The 19872-nt window shown below is 35.4% G+C and overlaps 3 protein-coding genes and 1 long non-coding RNA gene across 5 annotated transcripts; 2 read left to right on the top strand and 2 right to left on the bottom strand.

The window, feature by feature from the left end:
• Positions 1 to 525: 525 nt before the first annotated feature.
• Positions 526 to 2288, top strand: LOC107865834. Its single transcript, XM_016712029.2, has 2 exons — positions 526 to 849; positions 1533 to 2288. Exons 1-2 carry the CDS (start codon positions 569 to 571, stop codon positions 2017 to 2019), a joined length of 768 nt encoding a protein of 255 aa, XP_016567515.1. The 5' UTR covers positions 526 to 568; the 3' UTR covers positions 2020 to 2288.
• Positions 2289 to 3843: 1555 nt separating this feature from the next.
• LOC107861909 (pre-mRNA-splicing factor SPF27 homolog) lies at positions 3844 to 8017 on the bottom strand. Of its 2 annotated transcripts, XR_001671877.2 has the most exons (8): positions 7648 to 8017; positions 6826 to 7001; positions 6015 to 6098; positions 5159 to 5228; positions 4943 to 5076; positions 4806 to 4864; positions 4221 to 4309; positions 3844 to 4134 (listed from the first exon to the last, which is right to left on the bottom strand). XR_001671877.2 is itself a non-coding variant. In XM_016707292.2 (7 exons), exons 1-6 carry the CDS (start codon positions 7879 to 7881, stop codon positions 4807 to 4809), a joined length of 756 nt encoding a protein of 251 aa, XP_016562778.1. In that variant the 5' UTR covers positions 7882 to 7920; the 3' UTR covers positions 3844 to 4134; position 4806. The 2 variants fall into 2 exon arrangements, 1 of the variants encoding a protein (XP_016562778.1); XM_016707292.2 differs by lacking the exon at positions 4221 to 4309 and having other exon boundaries at positions 7648 to 7920.
• Positions 8018 to 9571: 1554 nt separating this feature from the next.
• Positions 9572 to 11041, top strand: LOC124897239. Its single transcript, XR_007053970.1, has 2 exons — positions 9572 to 9769; positions 10440 to 11041. It is a non-coding gene; the product is annotated as an uncharacterized LOC124897239 (long non-coding RNA).
• Positions 11042 to 11218: 177 nt separating this feature from the next.
• On the bottom strand, positions 11219 to 17464 carry LOC107861908 (peroxisome biogenesis protein 3-2). Its single transcript, XM_016707291.2, has 8 exons — positions 17312 to 17464; positions 17014 to 17185; positions 16582 to 16743; positions 16288 to 16487; positions 16070 to 16200; positions 13124 to 13251; positions 12240 to 12467; positions 11219 to 11732 (listed from the first exon to the last, which is right to left on the bottom strand). The coding sequence occupies exons 2-8, from the start codon at positions 17016 to 17018 to the stop codon at positions 11477 to 11479; spliced, it is 1110 nt and encodes a 369-aa protein (XP_016562777.1). The 5' UTR covers positions 17019 to 17185; positions 17312 to 17464; the 3' UTR covers positions 11219 to 11476.
• Between the last annotated feature and the right edge of the window lie 2408 nt (positions 17465 to 19872).

Below are 19872 nucleotides of genomic sequence, written 5' to 3' on the forward strand. Positions count from 1 at the left end.
TAAGTAGGTGGTTTATGTCCAACAATAACAATGCAGTTTGCGTAGTCTGATCGAAAAGGATTGTTATGTTCGGGCAGAATAAGTAATATCACAATGCAAAAAACAAGAAGAAGAAGAAGACACACAGATTTATGTGGAAATTCTTGCGGGAAAATCACGGGCAGAGGAGGAGGATTTTCACTATAATGGAGAGGAGTACAATGAAGGAGCTGTAGTCTCAATGACGTAGTTGAACCACGCAAAAAATAATCCACTAAATCACACTTATATATAATACGTGCGTACGCTATCACCACAGACCCCACAAAAAATCACAAACATGAATCGCACGACAAACTTTTCAGGATTGGATTATCAAAATTTGGGTCATAAACTTTAATAAGAATTTTGATATATTTACTCAATAGTTAAATTTTATTTACAGTGTTTAATTTTAAGTGACTTAATTAATTGTCTATTGTGTGGATATGCTTTGTACTGATTTCGAAATGTGAGAAAAAGTCAACCACAAATAAAAACTATATCACACCAAATTAAAATAGAAAAATAAAGAGAAAATCATTCTTCTATGGCTAACAACATTTCGATCAGTCTCCCAAAATTCAAGCGAACTCTAATATCCTTCGCTAACGTATCTTCACTCTTTAATTTTTCATACTCAAAGATTCATTTTCATAACCAATATTATCATCAATTCAAGGAAATCAAATACACCACATCATCATATAATTACCGTCTTTTTTCTCGAAGGAGTTTTATAGAAGACGAAGATGATGAAGACAATCTTAACTCGAAAAATTACAACTTCCAAGAAGCTGTGGCACTTTTTAATAGCAGAGATTATTACAGGTAAATGTAACAAATGGATTGGTCAAATTAATAAATCCTTCATTACATAACGTGTCAATTTGTGAAATTACATAAGATATGTTGTTGTAATAACGTGTGTCTCATGTTTGCTTGGGTCAAAATTGATTTGGTCATATACATGTTCCGTCCAATATGACAATTCTCATTTCCTTTTCTATTTTTTTTTGAAAAAGTTGCGATATTAGCTTAGTTTTTTTTTAATATATGGTAATGTATGTCTGAATTTGTCTGCATTATTTTGACTTGTTTTGTTGCTATTTAGATTCGTTTTGACCTTTTTTGAAGTTACTCCTTGGTTCAATGGACTAAATATTGCCTTTAAAAGTAGTGGTATCAATTTTTCTTTTATTGGACACTAATTCAAGCCACTAGGCTGATTGAAACAGAACTTAAATAATGTCTTCAAAAAGTTGTAACTTATGCAAATAAGCCCAATTCAATTCGTTTAAATTTTAACCGATTAAACAAGTATAAATAACCTAATGCAAATAATAATAAGCCCAATTCTGAAAGTTGTAACCTGTGTGTATATGCTGAGATTTTTGTAATATGTTTAGGGATTTGGGATTTTTTATAATATTGAAAACATAAGTTGTGTATTTGTGTAATTTTTAGATTAAACAAATTACTGAGAAGTGCGTTCGTTTTACCACCTCTGACAGATGTCACGACGTTCTTGAAACCCTTTGGAACGAATCCCAAGAACCAAGTCGAACTTTACTTCATGGAATTCTTCAATGTGCTGTGGGATTCCATCACCTCTTCAACCAAAATCACAAAGGAGCAATGATGGAATTGGGAGAAGGGCTATGTAAGCTTCGAAAATTCAACTTCGAAAATGGACCATTTTATGAGTTTGAGAAGGATATTTCACAAGTTTTGAATTTCATCTATAGAACACAAATTGAACTTGCTGCTTGTAGTGATGATTTTTGTGTTACCATGGACCAATCAGAAAGATCATATCAACTTCTTGGTGGCTTCGCGGCAGGACAAAAACATTATAGCTTGGCTAGTAATTGCCAAGATGATTATTACTACCTTGTTTTCTCTTCTGGAAAAGATCATGACAACGTAGAACAACATAGGATAAAACTTCCTACTATTGATGCTTCCGAAGAAAATCTTAAGGAGTTGGAGTATATTTGACGCGTTACTTCACATTTGAGTAGAGGTATTTGATATTTGCGTTGAGTGAAAAATAATAAATTATCCAGTGAAATAGTTGAGGTTCATGCAATTGTATGATATATTACTAGATGATTTCTGTTAAAAAATTTAGTTTTATAATTAAACTCTTTGGATTTGTGATGCTAGCTATTGTATAACACTTCACATTAGTTTGCCCATTTGAAACTTGATTTGAAATCACGTTGATTTGACGTGGAAAATATTTCACGCTCTTATCATTTCATTTATCTATCTGTGTCTCTCTCTACATATACGTATATCATATCTTTATTGATTGTCAGACTTCTTTGATCCCTTCGTTGTGCTTTTGTCCACTGAAACACAATAGTCAACTAATAGTAGGAGAATTGTGACTAGAAAATTATACGAGCGACCTACTCTGTTTATGAACTTTTTAATGCTCTGAGGAGATGCAATGACCCTATCTAGGGACACATACAGAAGTGTTATCTGAAATAATTGGGTGTCTGTAGGTTTTTTTTTTTTTTTTGAACCATGCAGCTCTTTAATTAAAAATTGTAGAAAGTAACACAAAAAAAGTGCAGTTTATGTTAAAAAAAAATAATTATATCAGACTTTGTTTTGGACTTTACATACCTTCCCTAAATAGAATATGATTTGGACTCAATAATACTTTTTCCAGTTAAAAATATATTTTCTAGTTCTTATTATTTTAAATATTATTATAATAATTAAAAATTTGAGAAAAAGGTGAAAAATACTATTGTCTGCTGCGGATTATTTTAATGAAAGACAAAAAATTCAAAGAGTCTTCACACTTTTAATATATTATAGAGATAGATACATGTTTAATAGATTTCTTAATCTATATAAGATTTGAGTTAAAGTTATTGAATTCGATCGGTTGAACCATAGCTAGTACTTCCGCCCTTACCCAGCCAATGGTGGGTGCAGATTGTAGTTTATTGGGCTCATGGAAATTCAATAGCTGTATGGATAGACGTATTTCAATTAAGAAATTAATTTAGTGATTGTGAACCCGATTATAATTGAAACATTATAACGGGACTCAGTAGGGTGAAACGCCAAGGAGAAATCAAGGATTAAAGATGGCAGTTGTTTCTGTATTAGTGGAAAGTTTAAACTTAAAACACTTTTTCCCTGGTTACATATATAAGTTTAAAATAATTAAACCAATCTCAAGATTATCAAGTTCTTATCCATCCCCATCCTTCTCCAAATGGATTAGGCTCAGCTCACTACCAAATGAGATTTAGGCAAGCTAAACATCATATAAAACATGATGTTTCCTTTTCGATGGATAATAACCTTTCATATAATCATTATACCTACAGGCACATCTAATGGACAGATTGAAAGAAATTGAGCCAGTCAAAATGGCCCAAGTTAGTAATTGAACAGGTCAGTTTACTTGCCCAAAAATTACTTGGATTGATTCTAACCAACTCTTACCAAGTTTTAATTTCTCAACTCACCCAAACACGGGCAGATAACCTTTTCAAGGGCTTATTTTTCTACCCGTGAATATATTTGGAGTCAATTAATGAACTCTCTCTGCTTTCAGCAGAACTGTCAAAGCACCTGATCTTACTAGTAATTTGTGTTTTCCATCAAGAGATTTCGATAAACATAGCATGTCATGATGTAGGTTTGATGTGGTTATATAGCATCCCTGAAATGATTCCACCATAGAAGTCTGATTCCATTCTTCCTGTCAATGTCAGTACGCATCGCAAAAGCATATTGGGAGTCCGGAGAAGCTAAACAAATTTTGTAGATTCAAAGGACAGAGAGAGGGCCTTGCTTTGTTTCCTTTTCTCATTCAACAAAAAGGAATCCAAGGGGAAAAATAAAAAGAAGATCAAACTTTAAATCACTGATTGACTGGCATATATTAACTATTCGTCAGATAGCTGTAAGGAATTGAACACAAGCAGAGAGTAATGGGAGATACAGAGGCAAGCAGTGACTTTTTCCACATTGGACACATTCCTCACCATGATCGCAAAGCAATGGCTCTTCAAATCTTTGACCAACTTCTCCATCCAAGTCCAGCAGCGGCAAATCTTCATGATTACTGGGTACCTACACCTACATATTCCCTTCACAACATTAGTTCTGCTGTTTCTCACACACATCTTTGAAATTGACAAGAGAAAGAAAGAAACATTGCCTACATTCTTCATGATTCGAGATAAATCCCCCCCGAACCCAATCTAATAGAATTGTCTTCCTCCACAAGGCTTTATAAGACCTAGCATGCACCCTGAATTTTGCCAAGGAAACACAATTCCAAGAAATCTGTTTTTTCATGTTTGCAAATTAAAGAAAAATGATGGAAATCTTTTTTGGAAAATCAGTTAGATTTTGGAGGGAAATTAAGAAAGGTTAGAAAATTGCAGAAAATTGGAGATCATCGTACACTCTTATCACCTTTTGTTTCACTTCATCAAATTAGTGTCTTCTAAAGCTAAGAGAGTTGAACATCTCTGTCTTATCTTTCCTTTCATCTCACACAATTGGTTATTAAGTGTATAGAATTGTAATCTTTTATTTCTATTCTGCACTGCCTGGATTGTACTTCCCATTCACTTTAACCCCCTAATTCATTTCCATTTCCTTCCAACCTAATTCACCCTTGTACCTGCCATACTTTTCATTTTATGTTTTTATCTGATTTTCTCCGACATGTTAATATCATTGACTAACAAATCCAATCAATGGATAGAAATTAAGCATAAAAAAAATAGCAAAATCAATACCTCATGATTCAGCATACAACATTTTGCCATTCTCAACATTAGCCTCCAAATTCCAGCCCCTACCATAAAAAGGTTAATATCTTATAAACTAGCCTAAAACCAGAGAAGGCATAAATGACATGCAATACAAAACAGACCTTTCTTGAGCCTCCTTCTTCAGATGTTCTATTTGGTCTTCTAGTTCCCCACATGCAGATTGGATTTCTATATTTTTCAGACAGAGCTCTCTCCATTGCATGGACAACGCATTAAGCTCATATGCAGTCATTTGCTGTTATGCGGCGGCGAACAGATCAATAAGAACAATGCAAGGCACTAAAGCAATGGATCAGTAGTAATAGAAGATACTTTACCTGATGATATTTCCTTTCCCTGTTTACTGTTTCTATCATTTTCTTCAGTTCAACAGCTTGTGATTGCATTCTGCAGCAAATTAGTTTGATATTCAGCATGGAAGGGATGCAGAAATACCAGAGAAAAGGACGAGTGAATCATGCTCTTTAAGTAAAGAGACATATTAATACTGAACAAAACTGGTTCCAGATGTTCCCAGCTCCTCCTAACATAAAGTACTAGAAGACACTCAGCTTCTGCCTTTTGAATTGCATTGCACCAGCAGTGGGAAGGGCAATTGTTTGACCATATCACGTTCTTTTTCTTTTCAAAAAGAAAAAAAAAGAACATGTCCCTGCGTACTTTGATGCAAAAGTAATTACTATAGAAACCAAGACCAAAATAGTTAACATAGTCTTCAAGGTCATTTTGTTCAAAGCCTGAAAACTTCTTAGATTTTCAGTCTAATATCTATTACTCCTTTTTTCCCATTTTTAATGGTATTCATCCTTTTTATTTTGTTCCAAAATGAATTAACACCTTTCTATAGTTGGAAACTCTTTTAATACTAATCATTTTATCTCGATTGACATGTTCTTGTAGCCAAAATGCCATGACATGTATAACCAATTCTAAGGGTATTTCTGTGTGCGCCAAAAGTTTACTTTCTTCATTTGACCCGTCCAATCATGCACTGTTGTACAAAATGAACAGAGGGAGCATGTAAAATAATACCAAGACAGAAGCAGCAATAGCTAAACAACAACAACTACGTCTCTGTCCCAATCAAGTTGGGGTCAGCATCACAAAATTGCTAAGCAAGGACGAGATAGCAGAGTACTATAAAAAATACAAAATTAGTAAAATAAGAAGAACCTGGCTAAAAATGCCTCCAATTGTTGATTATACAGCTTCCACACATCAGAACCATGCTTTGACATTAGATCCAGATTTTCTAGCCTATAGAATATCAAGGTTCACTTTTGGTTACAGAAGCAATAAGCACTTTAGTCACAACAAAAAAGGGAAATTTTTTAACCATAATATATCAATGGTATGAATATTTCAGTATCAGCCAACTTGATGCCTCCACATACAGATAGAACATTGTGATGTAAAGAGGAATATTTCCTGATTATTAACAGCACGAAAAAAAAGTAAAACTTTGGCAATAAATTGACACAAGATTCACATTTCTTCTGTTAGGATATGAGCTGCTGAGGCTGAAAATATACATGTTCTCCAGAATCTTATTTCATTGAAATAAATACAAACATGCTTCACTGCATATCATGCACTCTGTTTACTATACATATCATGCAGGCTTCCCAATTTGATATAGAAGCCAAAACAAACACAGATCTTTTTATTCAGAAGTTACTTGGAAAATGCATTGTGCAATCACCATATCTTAGTTATTCCGTTGGCAGACGGACTCTTTTATCATGCTTCACTGCAACATCTATTTTACGAAACCTTGTAGTCCTACAGACTTTATTTCTGCACACAAGATTATTGAGGAATTGATATGAAAAGTTTCTTCCTACCAACAAAGATTATCACCTCATGTCCCCCCCCCCCCAATACCAATTATGACATAAATAGTGTTCTTTTGTATAATCCATATAGAAAAAACGAGCTTAAACTTAGAACCACGATTATATATCATTGATTACAAGAAGGCTACCTTATTACTTGATGCTGTAGTAAACGCTGAGCTTTTTGAAGCGCTTGCTTCCATGCAGTTTCATCATTACGTTTGTTCACGGGCGGCACCTCAAGTCCGTATCGTGAAGTATCTATCTGTCCTGGAGGCTTTCCAGCTCTCACCCTCTCATATTCCCTCGCAAGCATCGGGTGATTCTAAAACCAATCCATTCATTACACAAGCAAAAAACCACAGCCTCATCAAACAGTTATCAAAATCAACACAATTCAATGCAAAGTAGCAATTTCTTTTCCTCCAACAAAACTACTCCCTCTGTTCCAATTTATGTGGCACTGATGAAATTTCGAGATTCAAACTTCTAAACTTTTGACTGTGAATTGGAGATAGAAAATTTATAATCCCTCCTTCCATTTTTACTTGTCACGTTTCGCTTCCCAAAAGTGAAACTGTATGAACTTTGATCATCATTTTAAGATGCCTTTTTCCATCATACTAATATGAGAAAACTTGCAGCTTATGGTATTTTTGGTATATCTATTGAACATCTATATTTAAAATATTGAATTAATCCAATCAATTTAGCTCTGAAGATTAGTAAAATTGACTCTCGTGAAGCGAATGTGACAAGTAAAAATGGAAGGAGGGAGTATATTTGAACACTTATCATAACAAACAACAACTTGAAATATTTAAAAGTCAAATAAAGAATTCCGGTCAATAAATTCCCACAGTGTGACGCAAATTGGGACAGAGAGAGTACTACTTATATAAATCAATAAGTATTCAAAAAATGAAACCCTAGAAATTCACATAGAAGAATAGGCAAGTATAAATTGAAACCTCAAAGTTGAATTTACGAAGAGGAGGTAGATTTTTGAGGAAATCGGAAGGTTTTTTGGAGCTGCGGCGCATCTCTTCTTCGATTAAACGGTCTACCTCTTCTTTCACGTTAGGATCACCGTACTCCTCGTCAATGTACGGCAAAGCATCTATTACTTCTGCACTACTCGATACCGTCGGCCGAGACTCGGGCGGCGCTTCTAGCATCAAAACGTCGCCGTCTTTTGTCGCCATTGTTGCTAGGAGCTTCGTACCGGTGTGGAATAAGGGAGTAGTGAGTTACCAGCTCTCAAAGGAAGGAGGGAGTAATGTTCTTTACTTTTTCCTTTTATACGTGTTTCTTTATCTTCCAATATTACCCTTGTAAAAATATATCACATGTTCTCAATAGAATTTTCTTTCTCTTACAAAAAAATCGGGCTAAATAAAGTCAAATAGTACAGTAGTAGTATTTATTATAAAATATTTACTCATTCACTACTTTATACATTATTATGGGGTGTAATTCTTACTCCTTAACTTTTATGATGGATGTCATATTTATGGTCTTGCATCTTTTAATCTCCTCATAACCTTCGTAATTAATGTTATGTTTATGACAATCTTTTATATGACTGTGTGTTATGCTATAAATAGAGGCATAAAATTCATATTATAAATGCTTGAAAGATTACTCTCATTTCTTGTCTTCTCTTCTCAATATTTTTGTCTACTTTATTGCTCATATTATTCATCTTTTGATTTAATTTTAAAACAGTATTAAGAATTTATATAGCCCATTCTAACTAGTTTTAGATCAATTTATTAATGGTGTTGTCATACAAAATCAAGAGAAGAAGAATGGATAGTTGAGTTCGTGACTAGACCATCCTCAATCAGTAGACAGACGAGTAATATTATTTTGCACTCTGATAACTTTCTATTATTAATATTATTATTATTATTATTGCATTGGCAACTAACGTAAACATTGGTGATGGTAAAGTTACTTAAATGAAGATTAGTTGGCATGTAAATCACTTCTACCAAATAAAAAAATAGATTAGTTGAATGCTCATCTATTTGGAAATTATATTGGCATGCAAAACACTACAATTACACCTCTGTTTTCTTTCCGATTGCATTATTGAGTTCTCTCTTCACTTCTTTCGGTTAAAAAGTACTTAATACACTTTAAAAGTAATCGATCTTTATTGATTATATATGTTAGAATATCTTGACGTCTATTCGTCTAAGATTTTTGAATAATAAAAGTAAAATGAATTTGTATTTGTGATAAATGCAAAAAGTGAATCAAGATGGTAGGAACTTAGAAGTGTCCTAGTTTATTTTGTGTAGCTCAAATTAAATTCCTAGACCAAAGCCTATTAAGTCAAATTTTGCTGCTATAGCCTATTAAGCCATGAAGAAAATTCGTTTAATTGAGAGTCGCTGTCTTTAATAAGCAAAATGGTTAAGCTGCTAGGTGACCTTGTCTGCCGCAAAGCATAAAGATTCCAAAGAATGACGAGTAGGAAATATAGAATTCAACATCATTAATTTCGCCCTGTCTTGATGTAAATATAAAGATTGGGGGGACAATGGGACATGGAGTAATTAACAAAACCATACAAAGAGAGTAGGCAGACACACTTTATGATATGAAATGAAGACACGGAAGGTATTCCTCAAAATCAGGCAACAACATGTGAAAGCACTGCTTCTTAATACTTTTTCCCCCCCTTTAAATTTCGTGTTTAGTCGAACAATATGACAAGTGAGGAAGAGAGGAGAGAAGGGAACTGTTCTGTCCAAGCCAAGGTGGCTTATTGGGACTGACCTTAGCTGCTGAATCATTGGTTCGTGAGCATGTCAAAGCAGATCCTTGGACATGTTCTTGCTCCAATGATGCAGGAGCTGAGCTCGGTTTTTCGCCTCCTTTTCTTGGACTGAAGGGTTCCCTTCCATTCTCTCATGCACAGAAAAAATCACCATCAATGGATCATGTATGATGTATTTGCCAATTAACATGTTCATTTGTTCATACAATGAATGGTCGATCAAACCACAAGGTACTTGTACAAATTGTGAGAGACAAAACAACATTACCAATACATAGGGTCCATCAGTTGACGATATCAAGGTATAATGTCTTTGGAATTTTCACGTCATCAATAAGCTAATGACTCTTAGCAAGCAAGGATGTGTAATCAATGAAAATGGGAAGAGAATACTTCCATTTTCTTCTCTCTTTATGTTCATACTTTCATGATTGTATATATCAATCTTTATCCTGCATGCATCAATCACTGGAGCCCCAACATCCTTGAAACTAAAGTACTTTTAAGCATATACAAATACTACAATTAAAAAAAGATGTTTCAAGTTTTGCAAAGATTGATCTATATCAACACACCTGTTAATCTTAACATTCAGGCATAGAAACAAAAGCACAAGTCAATACATGCAAAAGAATTCAACTTAGCTAGGGTAGAACAAAGTTGCACTTGGAAAGCAATGTTAAAGCATTAATTCTGCTGATGAAATAATCAGGCTGCATAATCAGTTAATACTAAAAGCTTTGGGTACTCAAGAAAGAATGGAAGTTCACCAGAAAATCTTCCAGCTTTCTTATTTTTATCCAAATTTTAACCCTTAACTAAACTAAAAAGCTACCATATGTAATCTTCAAATTTTAACCCTTTAACTAAACTAAAAAGCTACCATATGTAATCTTTTACATCCATGCCTACGCCGAAGCTACACAAGAAATACAACATACTCTTAACACTATGAAGCTGGTGTGCTTGCAGAGGAGAGAAGGAAAGTGTTCCGTCCAAGCCAAGGTGGGTTAATGGGACTGATCTTGCTGCTGTATCATTGGTTTGTGAGAATTACATCAAAGCAGACGAATAAGATGACATGTTCTTGCTCCAATGATGCAGGAGCTGAGCTCAGTTTTCCCCCCGCCTTTTCTTGGACCGAAGGGTTTCCTTCCATCATCAATAAGCTAATCACTCTTAGCGATCAATGAAATGAGAGGAGAATCGGTTCAAATCTCGAGGCAAAATTACTACTAGTGATTCCTTCTCATTTGCTGAAGCATTACTAGGCAAAGTTACCAATAGCTCTTTTGGTGTGTAATAGTCGAGCTGCACAATATTGGCTGGCCTGTAGACCACCATCATGAAAGACTGATGACAAACATTCCACCAGGTTAGCAAACACAACAGTAAACAGGAAAGCTATTTTTTCCCATTTTCACGGTTGTTCTACATGCTACATTGTTTTGTAATTCACAAGTTAGTATTTTTACTTACAAATTTTGTTCCAGTCAGAATGTAACTGCACAATGTTTTTTTATCCTTTTCTTCTGTGTTGTTATGTTCATTCATCAATAAATTGAGTTCCAACATCCTTGAAAGTGAAACTAAGGTACTTCTAAGCATATAAAAGAAATACTAAAATCCAAAACAACAAGGGCGTTTCAAATTTATATACAGACTGATCTTATTAACACACTTGCTAATCTTAACATTCAAGCATAGAAACAAAAGCACAAGTCAGTACACACAAAAGAATTCAACTAAGCTAGGGAAGAACCAAGTCACACGCTTTTATAGCAACGTTAAAGCATTAATTCAGCTGATGAAATAATCAGGCTACATAATAAGTTAATACTGAGCTTTGGGTACTCGAGAAAGAATGAAAGTTCACCAGAAAATCTTCAGCTTTCTTATTTTTGCCCAAATTTTAACCCTTAACAAACTAAACTAAAAAGCTACCATATGTAATCTTTTAAATCCATGCCAACGCCGAAGCTACACAAGAAATACAACACTCTTTAACACTATGAAGCTGGTGTGCTTGCATATAACAAGGTGAAGAACATTTCTACTTCTGGCATGTCTTGGACAATTTGTATATATCTGTCCCTAGTGGGTTCTTCAAGCAGGATGCGACTCATATGAGCAAGTCGTGGTAGAAGTTTAGCTAATGGAATGCCTACTTTTAAATTTGTTTCTCCACAGAGGACCCTTATGTCTTCCATCATCACATCCACCACTGTTTTAAGTGACATATCCAGAATATTCTCAAATTCAGAGCTGCCCAACAAAAGGATAGTAGTCAACCATCAGAGTTGCCAAAGAGAATTAATATGCGAAACAAATACTTGGAAGTTTGTCAAATATTGAATGCTGTCAGGAAGTTTGAAGACATTTTGCTTTTCTGCTGCATTGAGTTCTAAACTTATCTTTACAAGGAGCACAACAGTTAGCTCCTTTCATCGTTTTTGCCTTTTTAATATATATTCCTTCTTTTATTTTTTTGGTGGGGGTGGGGAGTTCAGTCACTTTCCTTGTGCCCAAAGCAGCATGAAAAGGTGAAAATATTTCCACTATGTGCTCCAGAGCAACAAAAGATGTCAAAATTTGGGTTTTCAACTTGATATCGAGAAAATCTCAAAGAACACAGTTGCTTTTCAGATTCCAGATTAATATTCCCCTAGTACCTTAACTATTATAAAATTTTTGCACCATAATATAGTGAAGAACTTGGTATACCAAGCTGAATCTTGTTTTGCAACACAATGGAAAAGCAACCAAAAATACCTTGACAAAACGGCCCGTGCCTCCAGCATAAGTTGTTCAAATTTGGATGCAGGCGAAGGGTCTGTATTATCACTGCTAGAGGTAGCAGAAGAGTTAAATAGTTTAGCTGGCTCTGGCATCAAAAAACCCATCCAGTGATAAGGATGTCCCATGCTCAGAAAGCTGTCCAATATCTGCAGAATGGTATCATGAAGTACAGTTGTGTTGAAAAAATCCTTCAACTGTTTTCTGCAAACCAGATAACGAGAAATTTTTAAGAGACACATTTTGGCAAGAAATAGCTTATTTCAAATACAAATTATGTATATATGCAATCATATGGTTTAAGAAGGTCAATCATGTCTTCCACTAAAATGTTTTAACTCCAGGAGGACAATGTTCCAACACATTTTTCCTTCCGAATAGCATGTGATTTTGTACCACGAATTGATTCAGAGACATTTTCTTAGTGAACGCCCATCAGTCCTGCATGGTCCAATGTAATATCCATTATATGACCTAGGATTGCATGGGTATGGCTTCTTTGTTCCTGGGGCTTTAAATGCAGGTTAAAGGTTTGATTAAGCCCATACACGGAGAGGGATGATTTGACCCTTTTCATTTGTCCATTGGATTAGGGAGGTTGGCAGTGAATAATCAGACATTTTGATAACTCAAAAGACTCCTTGCTCAATAGTTAGTGCTTTTATGTCTATTGGCTTCCAACTAAACATCCTTTATTGGAAACTCTTAAAAAGAAAAGAATGGTGCATCTAACTTTTACTGTCTTACGTGGTAAAACTACAAAAGGTGACATAATGCGGCACAGTTAACTCATTGTATATGACGAAGTAACATAATGTGGCACAGTTAATTCATAGTATATGACGAAGTAAGGGACCTACCCTTTTAGAACTTCAGATGCTGCAGTTTCAAAACTTGAAATCAAGGCAGGCAGGCCAACATTGGTAAGATAGTCTGCACTGGCTAGAAACTGCTGCTCATCATCTCTGTCAATTAGATCAGCTTCATCCTGGAATAACAAAGTGAGGATTGTTCTCAAGCAGACTAAGGTATAATCGACATGATTAAAGCAAGTAAAGGAAGAATGTAAATGCTTGTAAAAAAAAAAGAGAACTGATCTTTAGGGAGTAACCTGTGTTGTATTTTATTTGATGTTCGCTCTACGTACAAGAATACTTATAACTGGCGCAATTTACTGTTGACAGCCCAAATCACTTTCTTGTCGTGCTCAAGTACTTACAAAACGAGTTGTTCAAGTGGTTGCTTGCTTGCTCGATAGTCTCATTTCATGCTTAACTACTCGGCTAACCGTTTCAAGGTGGAATATTTGTATGGTCCAGTATCACTGAGTTACTTCATGTTCAATCATGGTTAAGTGATCCAATAGACCATGATTCAAGTCAGGCATCCAAAGCAAACTCGAAGAATCCCAAGTTCTTTACAGTTCAAGTCCAAATGTAACATTAAAACATTGCATCCATTACACCCTTTAGCCGTAAACTTAGTAGGTTGAAGAGTTGCACTCCCTCTGTTTTTACTAACCGAGAAATTCCCAAGAGTCATGGTGTAGTTCGAAACTCGACTGATAATGAGTCTGCCCCTCTACCCTAAGTTGTACTCCTATTTAAACACCAAGTTCGAATATCGTAGGCAATCTTTTAGGGCGACTAGTTAATTTCTTCTTTAAGCTCTCATAGGAGTTGTGGCATTTCCATTCCTTCAAGTGATTTCTAGAGTTTATAATATTGTTACTTCAGATTATTTTTCCTACATTTCACCAATCGTGCTCTCCAGGGGCGGACCCACGTGTTAGGGTGGGGGTGCACGTGCACCCGGTAAGTTCGGAAAAAGTTGTGTATACGTACATGCATATACCTTAAGAAACTGTTATATAAATTATGTGCACCCTAAAGAATACAATAGTACTTTGGGTGCGCTGGTTCTCAATGTTGTTTCCCGCAGATGTGACCTGGGATTGAATCCAGGTTCAAGTCTCCTTTTTTTATTTTTTGTGTTATTAATTTTTAACAACAAAAGTAGTAGTGTGGAATCGAACCTGCAACCTCTTTGCTTACACAACCCACCCTTAACCACTGCGCTACTGCACTAATTTATCTATAAGGAGTTAAGGTTTATATATTATCCTAAAACCCATATTTGGCCTATATATTTGTATTTTCATCATTGCTTAAGCCTTTACTAATCAGTCAATCAGACACGACACTATCCCTCAATCGTCATTGGAAGATTCTCGAGCGCTTATGTTATGATAAAGGTGCACCCGTACTCTTCAAATCTTGGGTTCGCCTCTGGTGCTCTCCTCCCACAATCAGAAATCCTTGTCATGGCAATTAACTCATTCATTCTTCTTAGGTTTCCTTAGAAAGATCTGCTAAACCCTTCTTCTCTAATGGCTTCTTCAACATATATCGCTTCTGACTAAGAGGAATATCTAGCCTTCCGACTATAAGAAGGTTCTATCCTCTATTCACAGAAAGATGGACCTTCATACTAGACCAAATTTTTGTTGAACCTTCACACACTGCAATCAACTCAGCCAACAACGTTGTTCCTATCTTCTCTAGTTGGTTCTTGATCGATATTCACTCCAGGCTAGGAAAGATCGACAACTACATCTACTGGCTTGTCCAGATTGAGTAACGTAAGGGGAAGCATGGAGAATTTATTGCATCATTGACACCATCCAGCTTTCTAGGCTTGAGCTTTCTTTGTATGTAACAGTAATCTCCGGCTTCATCACAGCTAGAACATCGCCCCAAGCCGAGCCAGTTTGGAGACCACCTTAATAATTAATAATAATTAGGCTATCATTTAATGTACAGATGTCATGTAGTTTTTGTTCTGGTACCTTTGCCGTCCCTCACTCCTTTCCCTAGCTACTTTCTGAATTTCTTTTGTTATACTTGGTACAATACGTTCAGATTGTCACAAGTCTTCCCATTTATGGACAAATTATTCCCTATACAAAGAGGTGCCAGGGTACCAATGTCGTCTGCTCAAAAGAAGAACCAATCTATTCTGCCTCCCTAATAAAAAACAACAAAGATTACAATGAGGTAAGCGATAAGGGGTATCATGCCTCCTTTCGTTATCGGATAAATACTTCATCTATTTTTTTTTGTGAAACTGGGTAACGTTAGTATATATTTCAAGAAACAGATCAGTACTAAGAAGGTTCTGAAATCATATTTACAAAAGGATTCACCTAGCTCTATGATCCTATGTCTATAATGAGTCTAGTACATCAATAATAGTGACAGGATCATTAGAATAAAACTGATTACACCAAAAACACAGGATCAAGATACAATTCACCTTGATCTGTTGTATACTATTTTCTATATTCTCAAAACATCTAGAGTTCCTTTCTTTCCAGACTGTCCACCATATTGGGCTAAATACTTCATTTGTGCAACTTCTAAGACAACAGTATTTGAATTCCTTTAGTATGCCCATTGTCCAAGGTTGAGCCTTATAATCCTCACTTATTTAACTGCCAGTTTCATTTATGATTAGCCCAATCAACCTGTTTCTCCTTCGTTCAACTCTCTCCATTATCTATAATAATTCTAATTTTGTCTCTTCATGCATGACCCTATGTTCATCTTAACAACTGTATTTGTGCGACATTTATCAAAGGGGATGTTGGGCCTTACCCTTACTCTCATATTATATTGTTGGACAGTCTGGAGAATCAGAGCCATCTAGATGCAATGCTTCTAACTTTAAGACATTCTACATACAACAATCTGAATAACTGCAAGATAGAATCATAGTCATGTCAAGTAAGAAGAAGTAGTTCTTACAAATTGAATAGAGCTTCCAAGGCCACGTGCAGTATCGATATAAAGATGCCTCCCTAATATGTTGACTTGAACTCTAATGTATAAGCTTAGTATTGTGGTCACCCAAAGAGACAACACTATTCTGGTAAAATCTGGATGGGCACAAGACAACATCATAAGCTAACAACTGTACATAAATATTTAAAGCAAACTATACAGGTGCACATGTCCATCCATACTTAAAATTTTGAGTCTGTCCCATAGCTCCAGTTTCTCTGCAGCAGTCAGAGAATTTGGCTCGTCTTTCCCTTTAACCAGCCTCTCCATCAAGTGCGTAAGGTCCAATTCTTCATCTATTCGACTACTTAAATATCGCATTACATGGGGTAATGTTGTTGAATTAGCTATTGTTTGGATTTTCTCGAAATGTTCCTTGATCCTACAGATGAGACAAATAACTCTGAGCATAATATAACTCTAACACTACACCTTCCTTTTCAGGAAAATAAACAATAAAAGGAGAAAATCTTAACTGGGATCTAATGAGTTCCTCATTACTCTTCTCATCCGCGAGTTCCCTCTCTAGATCAGCGAGTCGTCGCCTGTGTCCGTCATACAGCTTATACAAAAGGTAACCACTTCCAAGAACTCCAAATGTAACATATACCTTCCTCTTATGCCTTCTCCAAAATTCCCTGACCCCAACCAAAAAACAAATACTGTGAAAAAAAATAATGAATGAAACAACAATACTACAGTTGCCTCTTCTAGTCAATTACCTAGCCCTACAAACTCTCGAATCTTACATCTTACCATGAATAAACAATTTGCAACTACCAAATATTTCTTAAAAAACAACAGTAAAATGAGCAAAAACAGAATTTGAGTAACAGTGCATGTATAATTTCATACCTAAATTTATTTTATAATTGTAAAAAATTGTATAAGGGATAAAATTTACAAACCACATCCAATCTAAGTAGTAGTAGATCAGGTTATGGTGCGTTTGTATCGCCGGACGCCGGCAGGAATTGTGGCCGGAGTTTTCTAGTTTTCCGGCTACCTCGTCGGAGTGGAAGAATGGCGTTTGTAGTAGTGATGGTTACTTCCGACTAAGAAGAATCTCGTTGGCTCAACCTGCAAATTGACAAAAGTAGATGTGCTGCTTTATTTTAGACATTCGATAAAAACTATATAAGTAATATAATATGATTGATCTTAGTATTATTAGTATTATTGTATTCAAGGAATTATGAAAATTACATAGACTGTCCCTCAAGTTTCTGTAGATTCGATTTAACCCCTGAGGTGCACGTAGCAAAGCCAATAACCAGAAAGTATTTTCAACGTTATTCATAGGCCGCCGTACTCATGTAGTCCCAATTTATTATACAGAAGCATCTCTCAATAATATATTTTCTAAGTTTTTTCTGGAATCAATCTTATGTTATAAATATTGCGTTTCATTTTATAATAGTACTATTCTTTTGGTTAGCTGCTATTTTTATTTTTATCAAATGATCAACAATAAGTTGATAAACACATGAAGTGAGGTTGGGATTAATTCGGACACATGATGAGGAGGAGCATGAATGACCGACCTAATGCGGCGTGTGAAAAGTTGGTTATGAATGAATTCAAGTAAGATAGAGGTAGACCAAAGAAATATTGAAAGGGTTTTTCCAGACATGATATGAAGCAATTACATCATATCGAGAGACATGACTCTAAATAGAAAGAGGTTAGTAGGATGGGGGCTAGTAGTTGCAGCGTTTCACGTGCAGTGTTTTGTTCTTGGAGTTTTTAGGTGGTGTTTGTGGTTTCAGATAAATTATTGGTGGTATTATTTTATAATAATCTTATTTCTGCTACTGTGTTACTACCATTATTTGGTGTCAAGCTAAAGGTCTATCGAAAACGGTCTCTCTACTTCATATTTGAAGTAGTAATATGAACTGCGTACATTATGTTGGGTTCTATATGTGTATTGAATGGAAAATGGAGAAATCAAGTGGAAGAGAAAAATTGAGTTTACACCAAAATGGAAAGTGTACTAAAAAATTGGCAAGTTTACTCTTTCTCCCACATTGGTGGAAGAAGAGAACTTGAGAGTGTTTATATTGAGAAACACTTACTCCACATGACAAGTGAGGTGAGAAATAAATGATGCCTTGCGCCGTCGTTGTCGTCGCTCTCTCGACTTCGGCTTCGGCTTTGGATCAATGAGATCTATCTTTTTGGACAAATTTTACTTGACAGAAATAAATTTCAAAATAGTATTTGATATACTCCATTAATATATACATGCATGCAGTAACAGATACAATGTTTCTGAACTGCACTGCATTTATTCACTGCACTGTTTCTGTTTCAACTAAACTACTGTAGATTTTTGAAACTATATTTCCTAAACTGATACATTGGTTCAAACAGATGCAACTCTTCAACGAAGTGATGCATTGTTTCGAATTGATGCATTGTTTCACGAAATGGTGTATTGTTTCAGAAAATTACTGTAATGGTTTAAGTAAACAGACATGCATTTTCAGGAAAAGACACACACCTTTGAATTGAACCAATGCCACCTTTCTGAAGAGGCATCTTGTGGCTATAAATAACCTGGTTTTCATCCACAGATTTGAGGTAGAAATTACAGAAATTTCAGATTATAAAATCTTCTTCTTCTCTTGAAAAAACTATTCTGTGTGATCATTAAATCATTCAGTGCGTTCGTAGAATCTGCCTATTTGAGGTACCGATATAGTCGGATTGAAGGCCATTTTATCCTGGGAGAAAAAATTTCACAACCTCGGGTACAGTGAGGGGAATTATTTCCTTAAGGAAACTTCATGAATTCGGACGACTTGGCCTTATTCATTTCTACTTCATCTTATTTTTCTGAAAAATAAATACACCTCTTTGAAAGGTCATATTGATCTTGTGTTGAGGGTATTTAATACTTCATTGTGTTCTTGTTTATACATGAACTCGAGTTGAAGTTGTTGCAATATACAGATTCTGCATACCCAATCATATTGTGGAAAATATAACAATCTTAAGGAAATAATTCTATTATAGAATCGGTATTGCTTGTTTTTGGAGATTAAAGCTTAGGCTTTCTACTCCGCTTGAATTAAACTGGTGATTAGAAGACATAAAATCTTCATCATAAGTTAAGGTTCACTCGGTTGACGATTCGAAGTAATAAAAACTTCATCGTTAACTAGAAACAAGAAGAAGAGTTTCAAGTTATTAAACTTTATAAATAGTATTCTGCAAAATACTAAGTTTTCTGTCTTGTGGTGACAGAAAAAATGACAACTGAAAGTCAAATGATGGATGCGACAAGGTCTGTGGGGGCAAATAACATTGCCACATCAAGTCGCACAAATACTCCGCCAACGATGGCACTGGCGGAGAAGCTCAAAAAATTTTCGGGCAATGACTTCAAGCGGTGGCAACAAAAGATGTTCTTTTATCTCACCACTTTATGTCTACAACGGTTCACTAGCGAAGACGCTCCTGAGGTGCATGAGGGAACTTCGGACAAAGACCGCTTCGTTATTGTAGAAGCTTGGAAACATTCGGATTTCCTTTGCAGGAACTATATTCTGAGTGGTCTCCAAGACGACCTCTATAATGTCTATAGTGGAACCAAGACATCAAAGGAACTGTGGGGGGCACTTGAACGGAAATATAAAATGAAGGATGCGGGAATTAAGAAATTCCTTGTTGCACGGTTCCTGGACTTCAAAATGATTGATAACAAATAGGTTGTCAAGTACAGGAGTTGCAAGTGATCATACATGATCTCCTAGCAGAAG

Source organism: Capsicum annuum, chromosome 3, assembly GCF_002878395.1.
Source record: "Capsicum annuum cultivar UCD-10X-F1 chromosome 3, UCD10Xv1.1, whole genome shotgun sequence".
NCBI lineage: Eukaryota > Viridiplantae > Streptophyta > Magnoliopsida > Solanales > Solanaceae > Capsicum > Capsicum annuum.

Excerpts from the sequence above, each read along its gene's own strand:
- LOC107865834 (XM_016712029.2), top strand. The coding sequence starts at position 569 with ATGGCTAACAACATTTCGATCAGTCTCCCAAAATTCAAGCGAACTCTA. Across the intron at positions 850-1,532 it reads AATAGCAGAGATTATTACAG|ATGTCACGACGTTCTTGAAA; the intron begins GTAAATGTAACA and ends CACCTCTGACAG.
- LOC107861909 (XM_016707292.2), bottom strand. The coding sequence starts at position 7,881 with ATGGCGACAAAAGACGGCGACGTTTTGATGCTAGAAGCGCCGCCCGAG. Across the intron at positions 6,099-6,825 it reads CTACAGCATCAAGTAATAAG|GCTAGAAAATCTGGATCTAA; the intron begins GTAGCCTTCTTG and ends GATATTCTATAG. Across the intron at positions 4,865-4,942 it reads AAGAAGGAGGCTCAAGAAAG|GGGCTGGAATTTGGAGGCTA; the intron begins GTCTGTTTTGTA and ends TTTTTATGGTAG.
- LOC107861908 (XM_016707291.2), bottom strand. Across the intron at positions 16,488-16,581 it reads GAGGAACTCATTAGATCCCA|GATCAAGGAACATTTCGAGA; the intron begins GTTAAGATTTTC and ends TCTCATCTGTAG. Across the intron at positions 16,201-16,287 it reads GGACAGACTCAAAATTTTAA|ATTTTACCAGAATAGTGTTG; the intron begins GTATGGATGGAC and ends GTGCCCATCCAG.